We start from the raw sequence: 21,735 nt of genomic DNA on the forward strand, positions 1-21,735 counted from the left end.
ACACTCACCTACGCCACGTATTATCCCAAAAGCAGAAAAGGTACTAAGTTTAAATGTACTAAGGAAACAGGTAATGACCAATAAAGTGTCCAATAAAGTGGATAGAGTGTGACAATACAACACTTTACTAGGTTTGTGAAAATGGTAAAGGCATAAAATGCTTCTGTTCAATAAAAAGGACATCATGTAGCATGTGAGGTCATAATCAGAGCTGAACACAAACGCCAAAACCAACAACTTATGTAAAAAGGATTTTATTCAATGTCACATGTATCAGTACAACAGTCAGAATAACATCTGAAACAAACCTAAGAAACATGGATGACTGAAAAGAATTTTACATAGGCACTAATAAAACAAAGAAACATAATGGCCCAAATAGAACAAATGGTTATCAGTAGTAACACATGTAAACCTTCTTCTCTTAATAACACATGGATAAATCGTCTTTTGCATACAGTTTTTGGGGTCGTTTTTTTATTCTGTCTCACTGATCCAAAACCAGATGTGGATTCAGGAAATATACAGGATTAATGTATACGTTTCCTTCCTGCTGTATCTACTTCTGGCTTTGGCTGTGTGTGAAGCACACTAATGTTCATAATGTTATAACGCTGATGATGGACTCTTAGAAACGTAACATGACATAAGGGAATATTTTAGAATGTGGCTATGGATCATGTATATTTGAGAAAAGTTTAAGTAATGTCTTATTGTGAATGCTTGGGGAATCATCGACTGGGTGAAGTGGATCCTGTGGCCTTTAGAGAATAGGAAAAACATCAAGTTCTTGTACTATTGTAATGCTCACAGTTGACCACAAGATGGTGCACCATTAGGTGTTTGTTGGCTAAGGTGCTTACCATGCGTTTACATCATATCAGTATTTTCACACCTGCCATTCCATTGTTTCATTATAAAGTTTAGCACTGGATTCTGGCTTGATAACACAGACAGCCGACAGCCCTTCTGTGTAAGGACCAAGCAGGACAGCACCCTAAACCTCAGTTTAAATGTAAATTATATTATGACTCGCTTAAAGTCATGCTTGACTTTTATGTTTAGCTGGATTTGTCCTTTCATTTTGTCCAGTGATTTTTTTTCTGTGTACATGGCTTCTTGTAACTTTTTATACAACTAGGTAAACTACATTTTTTTTTGTCCGTGAGGATATCTAGATACACGTCTGTTCACACTAGAGGATTTCTCAACATAATTCCGTCCCATCTTTTTTACAGAAAGTTTCTATTAACATCTCCAACAATTTGGATTAAGTATCCTTTTCCATCAGTTCTGTTGTTTTTAATGGAAACATGTATCTTCTATGCTAATCTGGCCGGGGTCTGACTTGTCTGAGCATTGTGGCCCCTTCAAACAGCTGATCAACAGAGTGATGGGTGACAGACCCTCCCAGATTGAATATGGAGAGGCCATCAATTTTATAAGACAAGATATCCCTTTAAAGAAGTATTGCCGAGTCATAAAGTGATGGCATATTGCTAGCATATGCCATCACTTTATGACATGTAGAGGACTGACCTTTGGGTCACAGCACCACAGCACCTGGCCGCCATGCAAGGGAACTGCAGCACAGCAAGAAAAAGCAATGAAGGTAATGCTTCCCTTTCTTTCTCAGAATTGATTGTAATCTCAGCGGACCTAACCCCTATGGCGATAAAGAGATAGTATATGCTAGCAATATGCCATCACTTTATGAAATGGAAAACCCCTTTAACATACTTAATACTGAGTCTTCATTGTAAAATTCCCCCCAAAAGTACAAGTAATACAGGGGCAATTCATATTTTACATGCAAACAGAGAAAAAAGGTAAAGAATAAAAGACCTTTAGCTAAATAAAATGGTTAAGAGAGCTGCACACATCCTTCATTGGCAGTATCATCTATTGATCATTAGGATTTCCTTTTAAAATAAATTAACTCTCAAAATAAAATCACATTTTTGCTCCCCACAAGCTGCTGGGACCCCCTCCCCCCTTTCCCATATTATGCGGTTAGTGCAGAGAGAACCTCGCCTGTAGGTCTCCATTATGTTCCAGTTTTTGAAAGAGCAGCAAGCTGCGCAGTCTGGATTCTCGCTTCCCTTCCTTCCACAGGATTATGAGGTGATCCGCAGAACAGGTCACCAGACCGTGATCTTGGAAATACAGAAACATCTGAAGAAGAGAAAAGGAAAATGCTGAACTGAGAACTGGGCACATCTGAACAATTTAATGGTTATCTTCCGTATGGTACATATTACTAGTTATAAATATATATATTTGGATTGGTATTATGTTAGTACTCTTTATTTAAATCACATACTGACATTGTGTGTAAGAGCATGTCCAAACAGGAGTGAAAGGCTGCAGATTGTGACACCTAGAAAATCTAGTATTATCCTTGAAATCTAGTATAAATCTGCAGCATTTCAGTCTTGTGTGATGGGGAACCAGTCCTTGTCCCGGATGATCAGGTGGCCACACACTGCCACATCCAGGTGGAGAAGAACTGAAGAGACGGCCACACACGTTTATGTAACTCTCACACAAGTGAATGGAGAAAAACAACTCTGTGTGTCGTGCTCTTGCAGTGGACGTTTAATTAAGAGTGAAAATAAAAGGCAGGACTTCTATTATAAAGGTGGAGGATAATCACACAGGATCTACCATTAGGGTAAATTCACACGGGCGGATCTGCCGGGAGTCTCACACATGAAATCCGCAGCTAATACGCAATACACGTATTAATAATAATAAGAATAACACGTGTATTTCGGATTAGCTGAGGATTTCGTGCGTGAGACACCCAGCGGATCTGCCCGTGTGAATTTACTCTTAGGATCGAGCGATTATCACGGCTCCTCTCCTTGCCCTTCCTGCACAGATCATAAACCAAATCCACAAAAATTTCTCAATATTTTTCCGAACTAAAGAATACTTCCCCCGTCTCAAAGTGGGAAAAAAACCTTAACGTGTAAAGAAAATGAAAAATACAAAACAATTTGTTAACATGACAACTATTTGGTTGTCATGGTTTACCTTAGACCAGTCTTTTGTACCAAAATTGTGGCACATGCCATTGATAAATAGTTTAACCCCCCCCCCCCCTTCACCTTTGCAAAAAAATATGTAAAATCCATAATACACGTAGATGACTGTACTATGTATAATCCATAATACATGTAGACCACTGCATGCAGAGCAATCATTTTGTGCAATTTGTGCTGAAACTGGAGCCAATTTTGCTTAGTAAACCTGCACAGTTGCATCCCACATTTTCTGCCACCAGACCCTGCATTACATATTGCTATCTTCCTTTTACCTGTACAGAAGAAGAATGTCCGATCAGATCACCGATCAGCTCCAGCGAGGCTATGATTCCAGCATCTGCAGCCTTCTTCACCATATGGTTAGACTGTTTGCCTGATTTCCCAAATCCCCACATACTGAAGAAGCCTAATACAAAGAAAACATCAAAATACAGGTTAGAATGTCGGATTGGCATTGCCTCATATACTTCATGTATCAAGTTCTCAGCAGCAATGGTTTATCGCTAGTGGATGAGATCTGTCCTCATCATGTGACATATAGCTGCTCTGATAACTGTATGTAATAAATCAAGCACAATGTCCACCGCACTGTAGAGAACTAGATTTAGCCAATGTAGTATAAGTCATGCAGGTTCCCTCTGAACGTCTACATGCAATGTTCTTGAAAATTGCACTTTACTATGTTTAGCCATATACTTTTAGTACTTGCCGATTATACATATGCAGTGTTAACTCTACCTGCAGGAACAGATTCAGCCTGAAATTGTGGTTTTGACCTTAGTTCCCAAATGCGAACGCTGCCATCTTCTGAGCAAGACACCAGCTGTCTGCAAGACATAAAATGCACAATACATCTAACTGAGGTCATTACCGACTAAATGACAGTGAAAACAAAGTCTGCCATACACTTTCCATAGCTTCTAATTCATCATGCAATGCTAATGCCTATATACAAAGACACTTAAAGGGGTTTTACCACCATGGACCACAGGGAGGTCTAAACACTGGGACCCCCTGCAATCTTGATAACAAGAAGAAATGTTTATGTGTGTTCATTGTTCACTCATACTATACATCACACGACTGATGCATTACCCAGACAAAGAGAAAAGTTCACAAACTTGCATTATTACCTGTTAGGAAGAGTTGCCATGTGTTGTATATCAGAATCGTGGGCATTCTTCTGATAGGCGATCACTCGCTTTATCTGCAGATTGTATACATAAATACTTCTACATACAGCCACAAAGACACACTAGGAAGAAGAAAATAGTACAAAATATCAATACAAAAAAACTGATTTATAAATTACAATGCTATGCGGAACCAGACCAACAACTCAATAATGTAATAACCAAGTGATCGCCCAAGTTGCCCACCAATATACAGTATTTCATCATGATGGAAAACATTTGGGGTAAAAGCCAATATATAGCACAGCAATTCGCTTCACTATGGACGGTGGCTGATCATTACACACTATAGGAGATGGACTCCATTCTAAGTCTGTGTGGACTATGTGAGCTCTGTAATCAGTTAGGTCGGGCTGGCCGTGCCCAAATGAATACCCAAGCCCAGGGATGTACATAAAAAGAACAAAAGGGAAGGCAGAAGAAGAGAGACATTGCAGGCCGAGGACACGGATGCTCTAGCCTTGCCTCTTTCACCCCACAATTCCAGTATGCAAGATAATTTTTTCTCGAATACCGGCACCAGGAGAAAAATGGCCCCCAGGACCAGGGATGCATAAAGCAAGGCTACAGAATGGTAATGATAATGGTAGAGACTGGAAGTTCACCCATTTGATCTTATAGTATGCACAATTACTGTACAATTACTAAGATGTAAATGAACATTAAAGTGTTGGAATTAGTCATGGTACTCCAAGGGGTTAAAAGGACATCAGTTCTTTTTCAGAATTTTTTTTATATTGTCTAAAAGCTGTTGAGATTTTTGGACCTAGTGTAGATTATAAAATCCGCAGCAAGTCCAATCTTTCTGCACAGACACCCATCCCTTCCCCAAAATGTAAAACAGCCTAAAAGGAGCAAAGCAGAAACCAGTAAGAGGCTACCCACCTCCCCATCTGATGCAATGTACTGGATTGATATCTCCTCTTGCAGGGGCATCAATTTATTCTCAGGAGGTACATCTTGTGGTGAAGCAGCGTGAGAAAGATTCCTCTCAAAAGCTTGAACTGACCAGTCTAATGCGTCCCACACGATCAATTCCCCAGCATGGGAGCCGCTTACAAATGTTAACTCTAAAGCGAGGGAAACAAACACATCCATCATTTTATCACAATGTACATAAGCAAGACCGCCACATCCTGACTTTTGCTTATAAAGTCACCTCCTTCGCCAAGGAACACTTTTTCAGCAATTCTAATATAAAAGCAAATGCACACCTATTGTTTTAGGTGACTTTTCAGTATACGATACTGCCTGTGCACACTAGTAATAACACTCCTTCTGACCATTATAAGACTTTAATCCTGCGTCTCTCTCTTTTTTCCTGAGCTCAGCTCGAGTGGGAAGAGACTAGCCTCCATCATGGTTTCCATAACACGGCACACAGAGAACAGAGGAGATCCTGCACACCTATGTAGCTTGCATACCTAAAGATATCAGCAGCATGGAGAACATTATAGAGCAGTACTGAGTACTGTTTCTATACCTCTCCTTCTGCAGCTCCTCCATCCTCCTCCCCTCTTCAGGCATATCTATAAGAAGCAGCTACAACCTGATCTTCATCTCTGCATCTGTGAGGACAGACTATACTATACAATAAAAAATGCAGGGAGGAATAGGAGTTAGTAACTCAATGAAACTGATCGCCAATCCCAAGACTTGGCAAAGAGTTTGTATTTGGAGACAGACACAAACTTCACCAGCCCTCCTTTGATGGCTATCTATAATATTCTGTGAATGGGGAAGCTGCTTATACTGGCTCAGGCAGTATATTATCCCCATTGTTCCAGTATACACCCACAGGTACTCCGGATAAGATTTCAGTGTAGGTTTTAAAGGGGTTGTCCAAGATTAGTAAATAAGTATCTCCCTTTTTCCAATGGAAACAGTGCAGTTCTTATCATTGTACTGACATCTATAGTCGAATGTTAAAACTACAAGAATAGACAGAACAAAAAACACAGCAGAACATTATTTCACCGAACTATTAGTAATAATATAAACTTTTCCGCTCCCAGTGTCCCTTTAACTGCGAGTCATCCAGGTCCTTGTGATATAAAGTGCACATATAACTGGAATGGATACTTTTCAGACTTTGGAAACGCCAGGCAAAACTTTACTATTAGTCACTAATCATAGTAATATCCTGTCACGGTTACTCTTTATTACCTGAAAGATTTTACAATGTAACTTGATTGCTCTCGTACATTAATGGTTCTTCCATAAAATTTATGTTTTATTAGTGCATAAATGTTTGCATAACATATTAATGTACTGTACTTACACAGATAAATATTATTCCCTGCCAGCTCCAGCCAATAAAGCAGTTATGGCGCAAATATATTTTGGGTGACTATAAAATGGTAATTATTCAACACAGATTGTATACTATATAGAACGGGCTGCACGGTAAAGCGGAATTATCACCACTGCACAATGGAGCCAGGGGCGGATTAGCTTTACTATGGGCCCCGGGCTGTTCACCAAGCTTGGGCCCCCCAGCCCACTGTAACTATGGCGGCACTAACTTAGGTCTTTTTCCTCCATAGTGCAGTCTGTAAAGGACCTGTGGTGACATCATTGTCACATTATAAGGTCCTTCAATATATTCTGTAATGTTGCGGATTTGTGCAAAATTGCAGTAAAAAGCAGCGATTTTTATGCAAATCACGGCTGAACTGTAGTCTGGAGATAATACACCACTGAAAGTATGTCTGTTTGGGGGGCCAACAACTCTTTGTCAGGAATAAATAGCAGAATACTGTGCAGAGGTGTGATCTTGTTGCCCAGCATGGAAACAACCATTTTAAAGAAAACTAAAACACATGGATTTAACTATATCACCCTATCCTTTATACACAGCAACTACTTCAGTCAAAGTCAAACATACAGATGTCCAAAGAACTAAAGAGGCTAATGGAACATTAACACTTATCACCTCTCCTCAGGATAGTGGGGGCTTGATCACTGGGATACCAACCAATCACAAGCATTGTACTTGGCCATCTTCTGCAGTCTATAGCAAGTGACATAAAAAGCTGAGTATGCACACTGCCCATGCATTCACTTAAGGAACAAGGGACCCCGGAGTTGCGATTGGTGGGGGATCCAGCAGTTTTACAGATCAGATACTTATCACTTCTACTGTTCATAGATTTTAATAAGATCGTAATCCTCACCATTTACATTTGCAAGTGTTCGAATAATATCCTGGTGAGCAGAAAGGCATTTAACTTCAGATATGTCCCACTTGTCAGACCCTGCGGCTCCAGCACCAAGTTTAAAGATACCTTTTAAAGCAAGAGAAACAGTTAAGAACGCATACACCGAATATTTCATTATTTTAGTAACTGAATAATAAACTACATACATATATAATACACAGTATTAATAACTCCGACACCTAGCCTATGCATCAACCAAACCACATCACTGACACACAGCCTAAGGTGCCTAAACACATGGCTATTTCTGTATAATGTATATGGTGGTCTCAACAAATAAAGAATTTCATCTGCCCAATCTGTTTGAGGTAGGCCTCTGTGAGACGAATCTGGTAGGGACTTACCATTCCTCTCTCTCTATTCAGTACACAAGACTACTCCAACATTACCCAATAATCTGTGACATTGTGGGTTTCCTACAGGAAAACACTGTTACCATTAACACAGTGATAACAAATATAAACTCACGCAAATCTCTTCCAACTGCGGCAGCCACACAGTTCTTAGGCAGTTCAACCAGGGATGCAATGCCTTAAAAAAATAAATAAATAACTATAGAACTATATTAAAATACAAAAACCCACCACAATATAATATATTAATAAATAGGTATTTAAACTAAGTAATAGAACTACTGTAAAGTAAATGAAAGAAACAATTCAGAAGGCAACTGGGTATACATTATGTCAATGTAAAAGTTTTGATTAATCAACCATATACTGCAGTAATGTTTTTTTAACCTCTTCATGACCAAAGGTCATAGATGCCCAGATGTCCGGGTCAAACTGAAGCAATGTTCCTCCACGCCTTTTAAGAGCCATAACGCTTTTATTTTTCCACCTACAGGGCTGGTTGGGGCTAATTTTTTTTTTTTTTTACATATATTTATTTGTATAATGGCAAAGAGGGAAATTTAAACCTTTATTAGGGAAGGGTTTGTTTTTTTATGTACACACTCTAAAGTACAATCATTAGATTGCATATACTGATCAATGCCATGCTATTGTGTATTATTGATCAGTTTTATCAGCGATCTGCACATAGAGTCTGCCTGAGAGCAGACTCTATGAAAAGATCACTGATCCGACAGGACGAAGGTAAGTATTATACCACCGCAGGTCCCAGTCAGTGGCAGGTACTTATCCTGTCAATGACTCCCTTCTATAGTGATCCCGGCGTTTAGGGGTTAATGAAAGGCAGCTGCGTGATTGTGGCTGCCTGTCATTATCTCTGGCTCCTGGGACACTAATGTGTACAGGGCCAGTCACACTGAAGTGTCCCACACACATTTTATACTGCACGGGGCACCAGCAAAAGGAATGCATATATAAGTATTGCTGTCGTGAAGGGCTTAAAGGAGTTTTGGACTGATCTGTGGGGTGCCAACAATCGGGGAATAAGCTGTTTTTTTTGTTCACTGTTGATTATGGAGGACAGTATTATTTGTCTAACTTACCTCCATCGGAAAAGCAGCCAATCTCAGCCAGAACCTTAAAATCTCGACTCCATACTCGGAGCTCTCCACCACCAGAGAGCCAGACATCTAAGCTCTGAAGGACTGTTAGTTGCTGTAAGAAATATTATAAAGACCATCAAACTAAATAGATTGTCACAAAATACATATACTGCTGCTTTGACAAAAATTTTCATCATTAATAGGGTATATATGAACATTTTTTTTGTGAAGTCACTGCAGAGGGTTTAACAATAGACTGCAGGGGCCTTACGTCCTGATGACAACACTTACTGTACTTGCAAACAGAAAAGGGGATCCTGCTATTCCAAAAGACCTTTCTGTAGCAAACCCTCAGAAGCAGCAGCGGTTTGGGGACTTTATAGAGCAATGCTAAGTAGTGTAAACTGTGAATCTGGGTTAAGAGTAATCTTGCAGCCTCTCTAGTACACTCTGTGTAGACTTCTATGGGCAGCATAACCTGATCCCTTAAAGCGACTCTGTACCCACAATCTGACCACACCAAACCACTTGTACCTTCGGATAGCTGCTTTTAATCCAAGATCTGTCCTGGGGTCCGTTTGGCAGGTGATGCAGTTATTGTGCTAAAAATTTACTTTTAAACTGGCAGCCCTCTGCCCTACGGGAGTGGCCTGGATTGTGTATGCATTAGGCTGACACAACCTCTCTGTCCCTCCTCCCCGCCCTACTCATCATTAGGAATGCTCCAGGCAGATTGCCTACTATTCCCTACCTGTTTAGCCCGACACATGGGCTGGATTGTTAAGGACCTGCAATGTTCAGCATGGAGAGAATGTTCCAGTGGCATTCCTAATGATGAAGAGGGTGGGGGAGAAGGGACAGAGGGGTGGTGCAGATGGGACACAGATACTCCGGTAGGGCACGGGGTTGTACGTTTTTTGGACAATAATTGCATCAACTGCCAAATGGACCGCAGGACAGATCTTGGATTAAAAGCAGCTATCTGAAGGTACAAGTGGTTTGGGGGGGTCAGATTGTGGGTACAGAGTCACTTTAATAAGCTGAAAGTCTCTCATCAACTCTCCTCTATAGATTCTATTAGAGATTTATCAGAGAGTGAACAGATAAAAAGTGTGGATTGGATTCTAATCAATGAAGAAGTAAGCATTATTTTCTAATAAGATATATTACATATTTTCTTACATTTGTCTTTTCTATTGATTTATGCAACGTTGCTTACAATTGGAGGTACACATCAAGGCTAAGGCTAGACAGCAACATGTGCCGTAACAGCACTTCATATATAAGTAGCAAAAAAAATATTTGTGTTGCTTGTCACATGACTATATTACAGTAGGGCATTCTGATGATGAAACATATCAAATTCATGACTGCCAAAAAAAGAAAGAAATGCTCGGTTTCAACATGTCCAATGTTATGGTTCTGGAAGGAAATAAGTACAGTCAAAAGTGTCTGACTGTGGCCTGTCCCCTTCTTCCCAGTGAAATAAAACGGCACATACCTTTACAGTAGAGATAAAGTCCGAGGCTTTATACACTTCCTGCCCGCTTTCACAATCCCAAGCCTGACTTGAGCTATTAAGGAATGCTTATGGAGACAGTTCTGGAAAATTACTTAAGATGACATTTGCATTGCATCAGTAAGTAAAAAAGTTAAAGGGGTGCTCCAGGACTGTCAAGACAGAGCAGGAGAGGTTTTCTATGGGGATTCGCTACTGCTCTGGACAGTTCCTGACATGGACAGAGGTGGCATCAGAGAACACTGTGTCAGACTGGAAAGAATACACCACTTCCTGCAGGACATACAGCAGCTGATAAGTATTGAAGGCTTGAGATATTTAAAGGCTTGAGATTTTTAAATAGAAGTAATTTACAAATCTGTATAACTTTCTAACACCCGTAGATTATTTTTTTTTCCTGAATAGCCCTATAGTCTATAGAAATTGGTCCATGTTGTTACTGATAAATGTAGGCCATTTCTGCCATGATGTCTACAGGTAGTGGACTGACTTTTCTTTGGTATGAAGACATTACATAAGGATACAATGACAGTCCTATCAGAAGATGCTGTCAGAATAAGGTCGACCCTATCGCTGTGCGTCTCTAAGCTGGGAAATACAACAATAGCGGTGATCTTCTGCGAGTGTCCATGAAGCTCAAAAACTACTTCCCCGGTCTGGAAGAAAGAGGATTGATGACAAAGAAAATTTATCAGTGCCCGGAGATAAAAAAAAATATTGCTCAGCATGACAATAGATGGCAGACCCATGACCCCATCACATCACCAAAAGTATTGTATTGCCCCCAAAAGTTATACAAATCACCAATATATGCTTATTAGGGCAAAAACATATAAAGTGCTTTTTTCCCGGCACTTACTACTGCATCAAGGCTTCACTTCCTGGATAACATGGTGATATCACTTCCTGGATAAACTGGTGATGTCACTTCCTGGATAACATGGTGATATCACTTCCTGGATAAAATGGTGATGCCACGACCCGACTCCCAGAGCTGTGTGGGCTGTGGCTGTTGGAGAGGATGATGGCAGGGGGACACTGAGGGGCACAGGGCACTGGGGGGACACTGAGCATCCCTCTGCCATCATCCTCTCCAGCAGCCACAGCCAGTCAGCTCTGGGAGTCGGGTCGTGACATCACCATTTTATCCAGGAAGTGACATCACTATGTTATCCAGGAAGTGAAGCCTTGATGCAGTAGTAAGTGCAGCGAAAAAAGTGTATATTGGTGATATTGTATATGTAAGTGTATATTGGTGATTTGTATAACACTTGGTGGGCAATACAATACTTTAATAAAAATATTCTCCTTCTTCTCCTTTAAATGGCTGGGATCGGAGTTATCAATGCTGTGTACCATACCTGAACATCCCATACAATGATAGAGCCATCATCACAAGCTGAAGCAAACCTAGAAGAGAAGGAGTGAATGTCAGCATAACAACACTGTCTAGTGTATATATACAGCAGAGTAGTACTTGGGCTGCACAGAAACCTATGTGCATAAACTACACAGCGTTTAATGCGTCTACATTGCAGAATATATATTCCTTTTTGCCCATATAATGCACACTCATCATCACTATGTCCACAGTGTCATCTGTTTTCTCCCAGCTGTTCTGCATCAACACATTTCCATACTGTATATAGGCCATATGATCTCTGATCAGCAACCATCTTGCCTTCGGATTTCAAACTGAATTCTGTTCCTTTCAAATACAGTATGAGAAATACACACAGAATCACATGGGTATCTACCCATGTCTGCCTACTGGGAGGGCAGTGTACTAATCCTCTTCTATGTATATCTCCAAATAAGCTGAGAGGCTGTAAGTATAAAGTGACAGTATGACATGAGCTGCATAATCATCATCAGTGACTAATAGGAGTTTTTAACAGTCCATGCAACTTTATCATACAGGAAGTTCTGCTGGCTGAAATGGTGACCATATTAAGTGCACAGAAACACATGAAATTTCCATGCTGTCACATGACCTAACTATAGCAAGGATTTCAGAAATTCTCAGATAAAAAGGGAACAACTAAATGAAAGAATACTAGCTAAATTATAGATTAAGACTGTCTAACTGCAAAATGGATAATGAAAAAATCCATAAGTGTTTCTTGACCACTACCCAAATAAGACCCAGGCCCTTTAATACAATGAAATCACTTGTCCATGATTATAAAATCATGGCTGCTTTCCCAAAAACAGCGCCACATATAGGTTGGGTGTCGTATCGTAGCTCAACCCTAATCAATTCAACAGACCGAAGATACAGCAAAAAGGCACGACTTGGAAAGAAAGAGCCGTATTAACCCATACGAAGAGGTCTTCTCCTCACTCTACCTCTTTGTTTGTCACAATCACATTGAATGAATTGCTGATTTTTCTGGTTTTCTCAAATTACTATACTGACTATTATATAAGGCAATTATTCTCAGAATTGCTCACTTTACTGAAGCAAGCCTAGTCATAGCGGATTGTCTTTATCTGGTATATATCTCTGATAGCGCGGCAGAAGAGGCGAGGCTGGAGACTATGATTTGTACGTCCAATAATAACATTACTATGGGGTTATATGGTCCTGGACATGGTATGCTCATCCCTAAAACATAGCGTCATTGCTTTGAACCCCTAAAATTAAAGCTGCTGGGAAAAAATGCTTATTTTAGGCATGTTAAGGGTCAAACATGGCATAACACACTGAAAGTTGCTTTGCTTTCACATCTGTGTATAGTTTTCCAAGTTCTTGAGCCCAGTAAAGCGCTACCATGAATCCATTATCGGTGACCCCTATTCCAGGTCAGTTTTATCCTATTAGAGAGGTAGTGGGTGCAATGGTTAAGGATCAGTAAGGCATTTAATTTTCTTTCCATTCCAGCCCCGGGCGTCCTCAGGGACTAGGATTGCTTTTATTATATCCCCCTCCTGCTCCTGTTAAAAGCAGAAACAGTGCTGATGATATACATTGCTTGCTGTAACTACACCTCCTAATGCCTTGGCTCCCGGCTATTGATTTCCTAGTTTACCTCTGGATTGACAGGTGAGGGCTGCAAGAACGCGAGTCTCAATATTTTGCATTTTCTTCTGGACACCGGCATCATTTCTATTGATCTTTTAAGCCTTTGTAATTGCTTTTTCTTTTGAAAAACAGCAATTCTCAACACTAAATCTGCAGTTTTCACCAAATGAAAACAAAACAAAAAAAAAGCCTTTTTTTTTTGTTTGTCACAAGTCCGCGTTTGTCAAGGTTACAGCAATAACCCGATGTAGTGAATTGACTATTATTGGATTTGCTGCTTAGAAAGATGGATATGTTTCCTAAAATCCATTGCGGAGCGAATGATGTGGTCTACAAGTAGGTTACTTGGCATTGTGCATTCTCTATCACCATACAGTCTGGAAAAAGAAAACTTCTATACGTTGGAAAGATAAAAGTACTGAGGAGGGTAAGTTTATATAGGAAAGAAATGCTGCTGTCCGATTCTGAAAAATAGGTCAGGAAAAAAAAAACCTGTCCTATTTTTGTCTAGATCTGGAAACTGGACGGAACTCTGGATGTGTCATTAGGCACCTCGGCCCGGCAAGCCCCGCCCCAGTCACTGAATGGCTGAGCGGGCAATCGGTCAGTCGGGTACGTGACATTGCACTTTTAAGAGCTGCAGGTAAAGGCAGCCGTTAACAGGACCCGCTGGCTGGTTGACTTTTTTTAATTTAGTGGGACTTCTCCTTTAGGCAATGTTCACACATGGCAAAACAGCAGCCGTTGTGCGACACGGCCATGCCACAGAACGGCAGCTGTCTGATACGTTAACCCGGCCGATACTGCAGACATTAGGGTGTGCCCACACTCCAATTAGCCATAGAGAACAATAGAAAGTACCACCGGGAGCCGTACTTTACATTGTGAAAACAGCCTAAGTAATTTCTTGGTGCAGTTGCATAGAACAACGGCTGTAATGTATACAGAGTGTATACACCACGGCCAGTGTTCTAAAGGCTGCAATGCATTCAACCTGCAACAACGGCCATTGTTTAATGTAAAAATATCGCGTGTGAACGTGGCCTTAGGCCTCATTCACACGTTCAGTTTTTCTGGACTGCAAAACCTCCTGCTATATTTACTCCGTGGTACGTGTAAATTCATTCGTATTTGCATCAGTTTCCGTAAAATGTGAATAGTACTAGTTTGCATAGATTTGATCTGTGTTTTTTGTGGACGTCACGCATGTGACATCCGTGATGTCCATGTACAATACGGATCCCATAGACTTCTATTGGTAATCCGTACTGCAATAGTTTAAATGTCACTTTTCAGAAATCAGTATTAATCAAAAGTATCAATAGTACAAGCGATTGTAAGAAACTCTGTAATAGGTTTTATTAAGCAAAAGAGTTTCGTTCTATACTCAAAAAGCTGTTTTGCAGCCAACATCCCCCCCCCACACACACACACACAAACTACAGAAGAAATTGGTTTTCTGTATCTATTATGGTCTATAGAGGGGGAGGGGCTGAGGGGGGATAAGTTAGCAGGAAGAGGAGAGAATCAGTCTGTGTATAGGAGACAGCACAGGACAACATCCTGCAATCTTACCAAATTCCAAATTCCCAGACCAGCATTAAGCTGTCTGACCTGCAAATCCAGCTTTTTACGTGCCCAGTCTCCAAACTGCAGGGCTTCACTTTTTGAGTACAAAAAGAGCCTTTTTTTGCCTAATAAAATCTATTACAGAGTTTCTTAAAATTGCTTGTACTTTGCTCTAGAGAATACCACCCCTGTGGTGTTGTGGATGATCGAGTACATATACAGTGGTCCCTTGGTTTAAGAGTAACTTGGATTGAGAGCGTTTTGCAAGCAGAGCTCACAGTTTTTCAAAACTGTAACTTGGTTTAGGAGCTCCCTGTACTGAGTGGAAGGGGCATGGTCTGCATAGCGGGGTCTAAAGCCCTGTACTTTGACCCAGAAAGTCTCCCTCACCTTCCAAATTATAGCAGATCCACCTCAGGCTGGGGCTTGCATCAAGGGACAGGACTGTGGAGGTAATCTCTTCATAGCTGTAACCCCTCTCTCCCCGGACAGAGAGTTCTGCATTTATGCTTCCTGCAGTCTCTGTCACCCCTTGTGTTTCCCATCCTCACCACTCAGTTATACACACTGCTGCTATAATGTGCCTGCTCTTACACTCAGCTAAACACACTGCTGCTATAATGTGCCTGCACTCACACTCAGCTATACACACTGCTGCTATACTGTGCCTGCACTCACACTCAGCTATACACACTGCTGTATAGAGAGATTTCTGTCACTGTCCTCCAGCACAGCTCTGTGATTCTCACGTCTTGATTGGCCCATCCTGAACACACACCCCTTCCCCATTGCTACAGTCCGGTCATGTGACCATACAGATTTTTGACAACAACCCTATTTCTCTACTGTTTTTTCAGGTTTATGCACTTACTATACATTATACTCCACATGCCGATTGTGGACAGTGTAGTAGTGCACTTATATGACATATGCAGCTGCTTCTAAATGTTTGTTTCATTTATTTTACTTGTTATTCAGAATTGGGGGGGGGGGGGTGAAACCAATTGTCAGCATTTCAGTGATTTCTTATGGGAAAATATGCTTTGGTTTAAGAGTGGATTTGGATTACAAGCACAGTCCCGGAACGAATTATGCTCGTAATCCAAGGCACCACTGTATATATCTGCTCTGTTCTGATAAAGACTTTATATTAGGGTGTACAGACATCATACCGGGGGTCTCGCTGTTACTTCCATATTATTCATTATACAGACAGCCATTCAAAGTCTGTAAAAAGAGTTCTTCATGGTGATACAACCCCTTGGAGGGAAGTGGCCATAAAACTATAAGCAATAAGGGCCAGTGCTTTGGTATGGCCAGCCTGATCCAGTCACTGCGTTCATTCCCCCTGTATAATTACATCAGCCGTCCCACGGTGTCATTCTGACCTTTAATGCCCGGCGACAGTGAAGTAGTAACACTAGAAGATGTCATTTTAAAGTTTTGCACAGGATTCATTTAGTATCTTGAAAACCAATCAAAGTAAATGTTCCAATCACTGACTTATTTTACCCATCTACAATGAGAACATGAAAATCCCTTTTCAGAGCTCGCAATAAGATATTATCAAAGCACTTGAAGCATGAAACCATTTACAGAGGCTGACGAAAACACACAAGTGTACATATTGAACAGGCTTGACTCATTCCTCACCGCAGACGCCTAAGTCAGAAAGAAGAAGTAGAAAAAAAATAATCTGTCTGGTCTGGTATGCGTGTGGCTATGCATAAACCTTCATATCTATAAGGGATTAGATGCTGTAGTGGACTGCATCCAAAATAATCATATAAAGCAAGGTATACTGTGTGCCACCCAATGTAACAAAGACTTCTCCCCAAGTTACAGATGGCAGACACTTTGCACTAATGTAGCATATAAACTGATCCGCCTTTATAAATCGCAAAGACCACTTAAAGGGGTTGTCCAGGCTTAAAGGGGTACTCCAGCGTAGGGGCAGTTTTTCGCTGGGACCGTAAAGGAGGTGGCCGAGGGAAAAGACGTCCACTCACCTCCCCAGTTCCAGCGCCCGATCCCTGGCCGCTTCCGGGTGTCTGGCGCGGGCCCGAGATGTGACGTCTCAGGTCCGCTCAGCCACTCAGTGAAGGAGGCGGGATCTGATCGGACTTGAAACGGACCTGAGCGGACCTGAGACGTCACGTCTCGGGCCCGCGTCAGGCACCTGGAAGCGCCCCGCCGCTGGAACCGGGGAGGTGAGTGGACGTATTTTCCCTCGGCCACCTCCTCCCCGGTCCCGGCGAAAAAGTGCCCCCCCTCCCGCTGGAGTACCCCTTTAAAAAAACATGGTCAATTCCTTCTAGAAACAGCCCCTGTCCAGTCCTCAGTCTGTGAGTGGGTTTTGCAGCCCAGTTGCACTGAAGTGAATGGCGCTGAGTTGTAATAGAGGAGGACAGGAGTGGCGCTTTTTCTTGCATTAATTCCTGCAACATTTCATCTAGACTGCTGGACAATACCCAAATGGGTTTATTGCAGAAAGGCCTATCCTTCTGCCCCGTTGGTCAGTTTAATTCATTTCAACTAGATTTAGAACTACAGAGACTCTACCGCAATGTTCGCCTTAAAGCACACTTCTCTGATATTGCTATGGTTGACAATGATGTTGTTTCTTCTGATATTGATGTACCTCTATCACCTAAAACCCTCGGCCTTAAAATACCAAGCAAATATAATCCACCACACTCTAATCATCCAGTTGAAACCTTTATTCATCTCGTACGTACTGAGGTAGATAAAGTTACCCAAACGTTTACATCACCTAATGTACATATTAAGGGTAACATGACAAACTCAGAACACAGGGCACTCAGAGAGCTCATGAATGATACCTCTATCACTATCAAACCGGCTGACAAGGGGGGCTCCATAGTAGTTATGGATAGCACCGCATATAAAAAGGAGATACTCAGACAACTCTCTGACACTACAACATACAAGAAACTCTCTAAAAATCCACTACCTGACATACAATCCAGGATACGGGGGGTATTAGAAACCCATATCTCTAGGGGGACCATTGACACGAAGATGGTACAATACTTAACTAAGTCTTCCCCCATTACACCGGTGATTTATGTCCTACCCAAAGTACATAAAACACTTGAAAACCCCCCTGGCAGACCCATAGTGGAATCCATTGACTCTGTATTAAGCCCTCTATCCATATGCATTGAGAAAGCATTAACACCACTAGTTAGAAACACCACGTCCGTTCTACTGGACACGTCCCAGTTTTTGAACATACTAAGGGACACTGGGGACATTACAGCTGAAACCTGGTTGGTAACCATTGATGTTGTCAGCCTCTATACATCTATTGAACACACTAAGGGGGATCACAGCCACGAATTGGCTATTACGCAATAGTGATTTACCCTTGAATCAACAGGACTTTTTCCTTGATCTATTGGAGGTGGTTCTTTTTGAGAATTACTTTATGTTTGAAGGGGACTTCTACTTGCAGTGCAGAGGCTCGGCAATGGGCGCTAATGTAGCCCCACCGTAACAGTCTACTGCATTACAGCAGCGCACACCCTTAGAGCATCAAGAGGGCCATACCCAAATCTCAATTTCAACGAGTCAAACGCATAGTTAGCAACACAGCTACACAGGAACTATGACTCACAGAAATGGAACATAAATTCATTGAAAGGGGTTACCCCAAAGATGTCTTGCAGAAAGCCAGGAACAGCTCTACTACTAGGCCAACTACTGACAACTCCCAACGCATTCCATTTGTGCGACAATATCACCCCCTGAGCCCCAAGGTTGACAATGTCATACGTAAACACTGGTCTATACTGACAAAAGCGTACCCCGACATTACAGAGTTCCAGACGCCACCCCTTATCTGCAACAAAAGAGCCCCTAACCTCTACAATAGCCTGGTGCGAGCCGTCACCAAGGCGGAAATATCTCCTGAGACCCATCGATCCCTACATACTAGGGCTGGGCGATATTGGCCTAAATCAATATCGCGGTTTATCGCACATGTAGCCGCAGTAACGATAATTCAACGATAATTATGACACGCCCCTTTTAGCAAACCACACCCACTTGACATGCCAAACTGGCGATATTTTGATTAGAAAAAGTGAAAAAGAACTGAACAGCAACCCATGGTTAGTCTATTATCTTTATTACTATTTGTCATTATTAGGGGTCTCAGCAGAGACCTGGATGTGTATATACAGGTATACAGCCTCTACAGGATGTGTATACACAGGGGGTCATATAGGAATACATGTGTATAACTATATGGGGGGTGGATAGGTGTATATGACTATATGGGGGGATGGATTGGGGTGCATTACTATACAGGAGGTACATAGGGATAGAAGTGTATGACTATATGGGGGTGGATCGGGGTGTATTACTATACAGGAGGTACATAGGGATGGGGGTACAGAACTATACATGGGAGTACATAGGTATAGGGGTGTATGACTATACAGGGGGCACATAGGGATAGGGGTGTATGACTATACAGGGGGCACATAGGGATAGGGGTGTATGACTATACAGGGGGCACATAGGGATAGGGGTGTATGACTATACAGGGGGGGGGGAGACAGGGGTGTATGACTGTATGGGGAGGAGGACAGGTGTGTATGACTGTATGGGGAGGAGGACAGGGGTGTATGACTATACAGGGGGGGGGGGAGACAGGGGTGTATGACTGTATGGGGAGGAGGACAGGGGTGTATAACTGTATGGGGAGGAGGACAGGGGTGTATGACTATAAAGGGGGGGGGGAGACAGGGGTCTATGACTGTATGGGGAGGAGGACATGGGTGTATGACTTTACAGGGGGGGGGGAGACAGGGGTGTATGACTGTATGGGGAGGAGGACAGGGGTGTATGACTGTATGGGGAGGAGGACAGGGGTGTATGACTATACAGGGGGGGGGGGGGGAGACAGGGGTGTATGACTGTATGGGGAGGAGGACAGGGGTGTATGACTGTATGGGGAGGAGGACAGGGGTGTATGACTATACAGGGGGGGGGGGGAGACAGGGGTGTATAACTGTATGGGGAGGAGGACAGGGGTGTATGACTGTACCGGGGGGGGGGGGGGGGCGCGGACATGGGTGTATGACTGCAGTCCCCCCAGTAACAGTACAGGACTGTAACATAGGAGGAATGGATGGGCTGCAGCAGGCAGGATACCACACACAGCTATAAGTTATCCTGCCTGCTGCAGCACACCAGTGACGGTATTGGTATTTTTGCGGTATACCGCCCAGCCCTACTACATACCACTAGAAGTGGAACTTATCCATGTCTACATTGCGCCCAGTGCAATAATGTTATCAAGGGCAATGATGTGAGACACCCCCACACAGGCCAACTATACAAAATCAAGGGCTTCCACACATGCGACACAAAAAATGTGGTTTATTGCATTAAGTGCCCCTGCGGCCTATTATATGTGGGGGAGACTACACAAACGGTCCGGGACAGAATAAGTAAGCATAAATCCACCATTCGATGTAACAATTTGCTACTACCCTTGCCGCACCACTTTAAAGAAAAATGACACACCGTGGCCCAACTCAGGTTTCAAGTTCTGGAAAAAGTGTCCCTACCCAGCAGAGGGGGTGATCTAAAAAAAACTCCTACAGAAACGTGAAGCCTATTGGATACATACCCTGCAAACACTTACACCTAAAGGGTTAAATAGGGAGTATGAACTATCTAGCTTCGTGTATTAATCACATCTCTCCTTCCCTAGGCTGCCCTCCTCAATTGACTAGGACATCACACCGCGGACTAGCCGAGGTATGTCTTTCTCTGCCCACTACATGCCACTACTGACCTGCCCATCCTGCGGTTTGCTATAGGGGGCCCTCCCCATCTCTCCATATTCTTCAGCCCCATGAGATATTTGCCTTCTGGATTCCCCCATGATTTCCGATCTTTGATCACATTACTGTACAGATACCTACTGTATATATGTTGTGTATTATTTACTGTATATATGTATATATCTCTATTTCCCATGCGGCTCCTTTCTGTGCCACCACTATGAGCGCTGTATCCTGCATTCTATACCTCTGTATTCCCTTATTGAATTTGCATTGTGATACTATTGTTACCGCATGTATTAGATTTACCGGTACATTGATGCGCTGTGTCTCTCTTAGATACTTTGTTGCAGCCGGTCTCAGCCCACCGGCCTTTTCCTGACACTGCGCATGCGCTGGAACAGCGCTCTCCGGCTAGCGGCGTGTCTGCCTCAGCGCATCATAGGGCACTACAGAGCTGCCGATATGCACTTGTTTTGTGATTCACTGTGTCTCCCTCTTCCCCCGACCCTCATTCTCACCTAGTTCAACTATTATTTGGACATTTTGGGCATTATTTCTTTATACTGTACCATGCTTGTTCTGTTTACTGTGGACACGTCATCATGACGTCACCGCCGGACCACCCCCCCTTTACATTTGGCGTGGTCTTTTTTTGTTATTTAGACATGCTGGTTACCACTGTACTTTGAGCTGATGAAGGCTGCATAGCCGAAACGCGTCCTCCTGTACATACTGCACCTGTTATGCAAATTAACTAAGCAGAAGTCTACCTGATGTGTGCCGGGATTAATTTCTTCTACTTTTTCTTGCATTAAAGCAGCCATGTTTTTCTAGCCCTGGATAACCCATTTAAGACATCAACGACCCAGCTCAAAGA

General features: G+C 42.3%; 1 protein-coding gene across 1 annotated transcript in view; it reads right to left on the reverse strand.

Moving 5' to 3' along the window:
• Positions 1–269: 269 nt before the first annotated feature.
• WDR41 (WD repeat domain 41) overlaps positions 270–21,735 on the reverse strand; it is a 28,245-nt gene continuing 6,779 nt past the window's right edge. The window contains exons 3-13 of the mRNA XM_069964705.1: positions 11,801–11,849; positions 10,964–11,095; positions 10,422–10,484; positions 8,921–9,032; positions 7,933–7,995; positions 7,420–7,530; positions 5,129–5,313; positions 4,184–4,305; positions 3,789–3,877; positions 3,323–3,456; positions 270–2,175 (exon numbers count right to left, since the gene is read on the reverse strand). Of these exons, the coding sequence (XP_069820806.1) occupies positions 2,014–2,175; positions 3,323–3,456; positions 3,789–3,877; positions 4,184–4,305; positions 5,129–5,313; positions 7,420–7,530; positions 7,933–7,995; positions 8,921–9,032; positions 10,422–10,484; positions 10,964–11,095; positions 11,801–11,849 (1,222 nt within the window). The 3' untranslated portion in view covers positions 270–2,013. The remainder of the gene's footprint in view (positions 2,176–3,322; positions 3,457–3,788; positions 3,878–4,183; positions 4,306–5,128; positions 5,314–7,419; positions 7,531–7,932; positions 7,996–8,920; positions 9,033–10,421; positions 10,485–10,963; positions 11,096–11,800; positions 11,850–21,735) is intronic.

The sequence above is a fragment of the Dendropsophus ebraccatus genome, chromosome 3 (genome assembly GCF_027789765.1).
Source record: "Dendropsophus ebraccatus isolate aDenEbr1 chromosome 3, aDenEbr1.pat, whole genome shotgun sequence".
NCBI classification, from domain to species: Eukaryota; Metazoa; Chordata; class Amphibia; order Anura; family Hylidae; genus Dendropsophus; species Dendropsophus ebraccatus.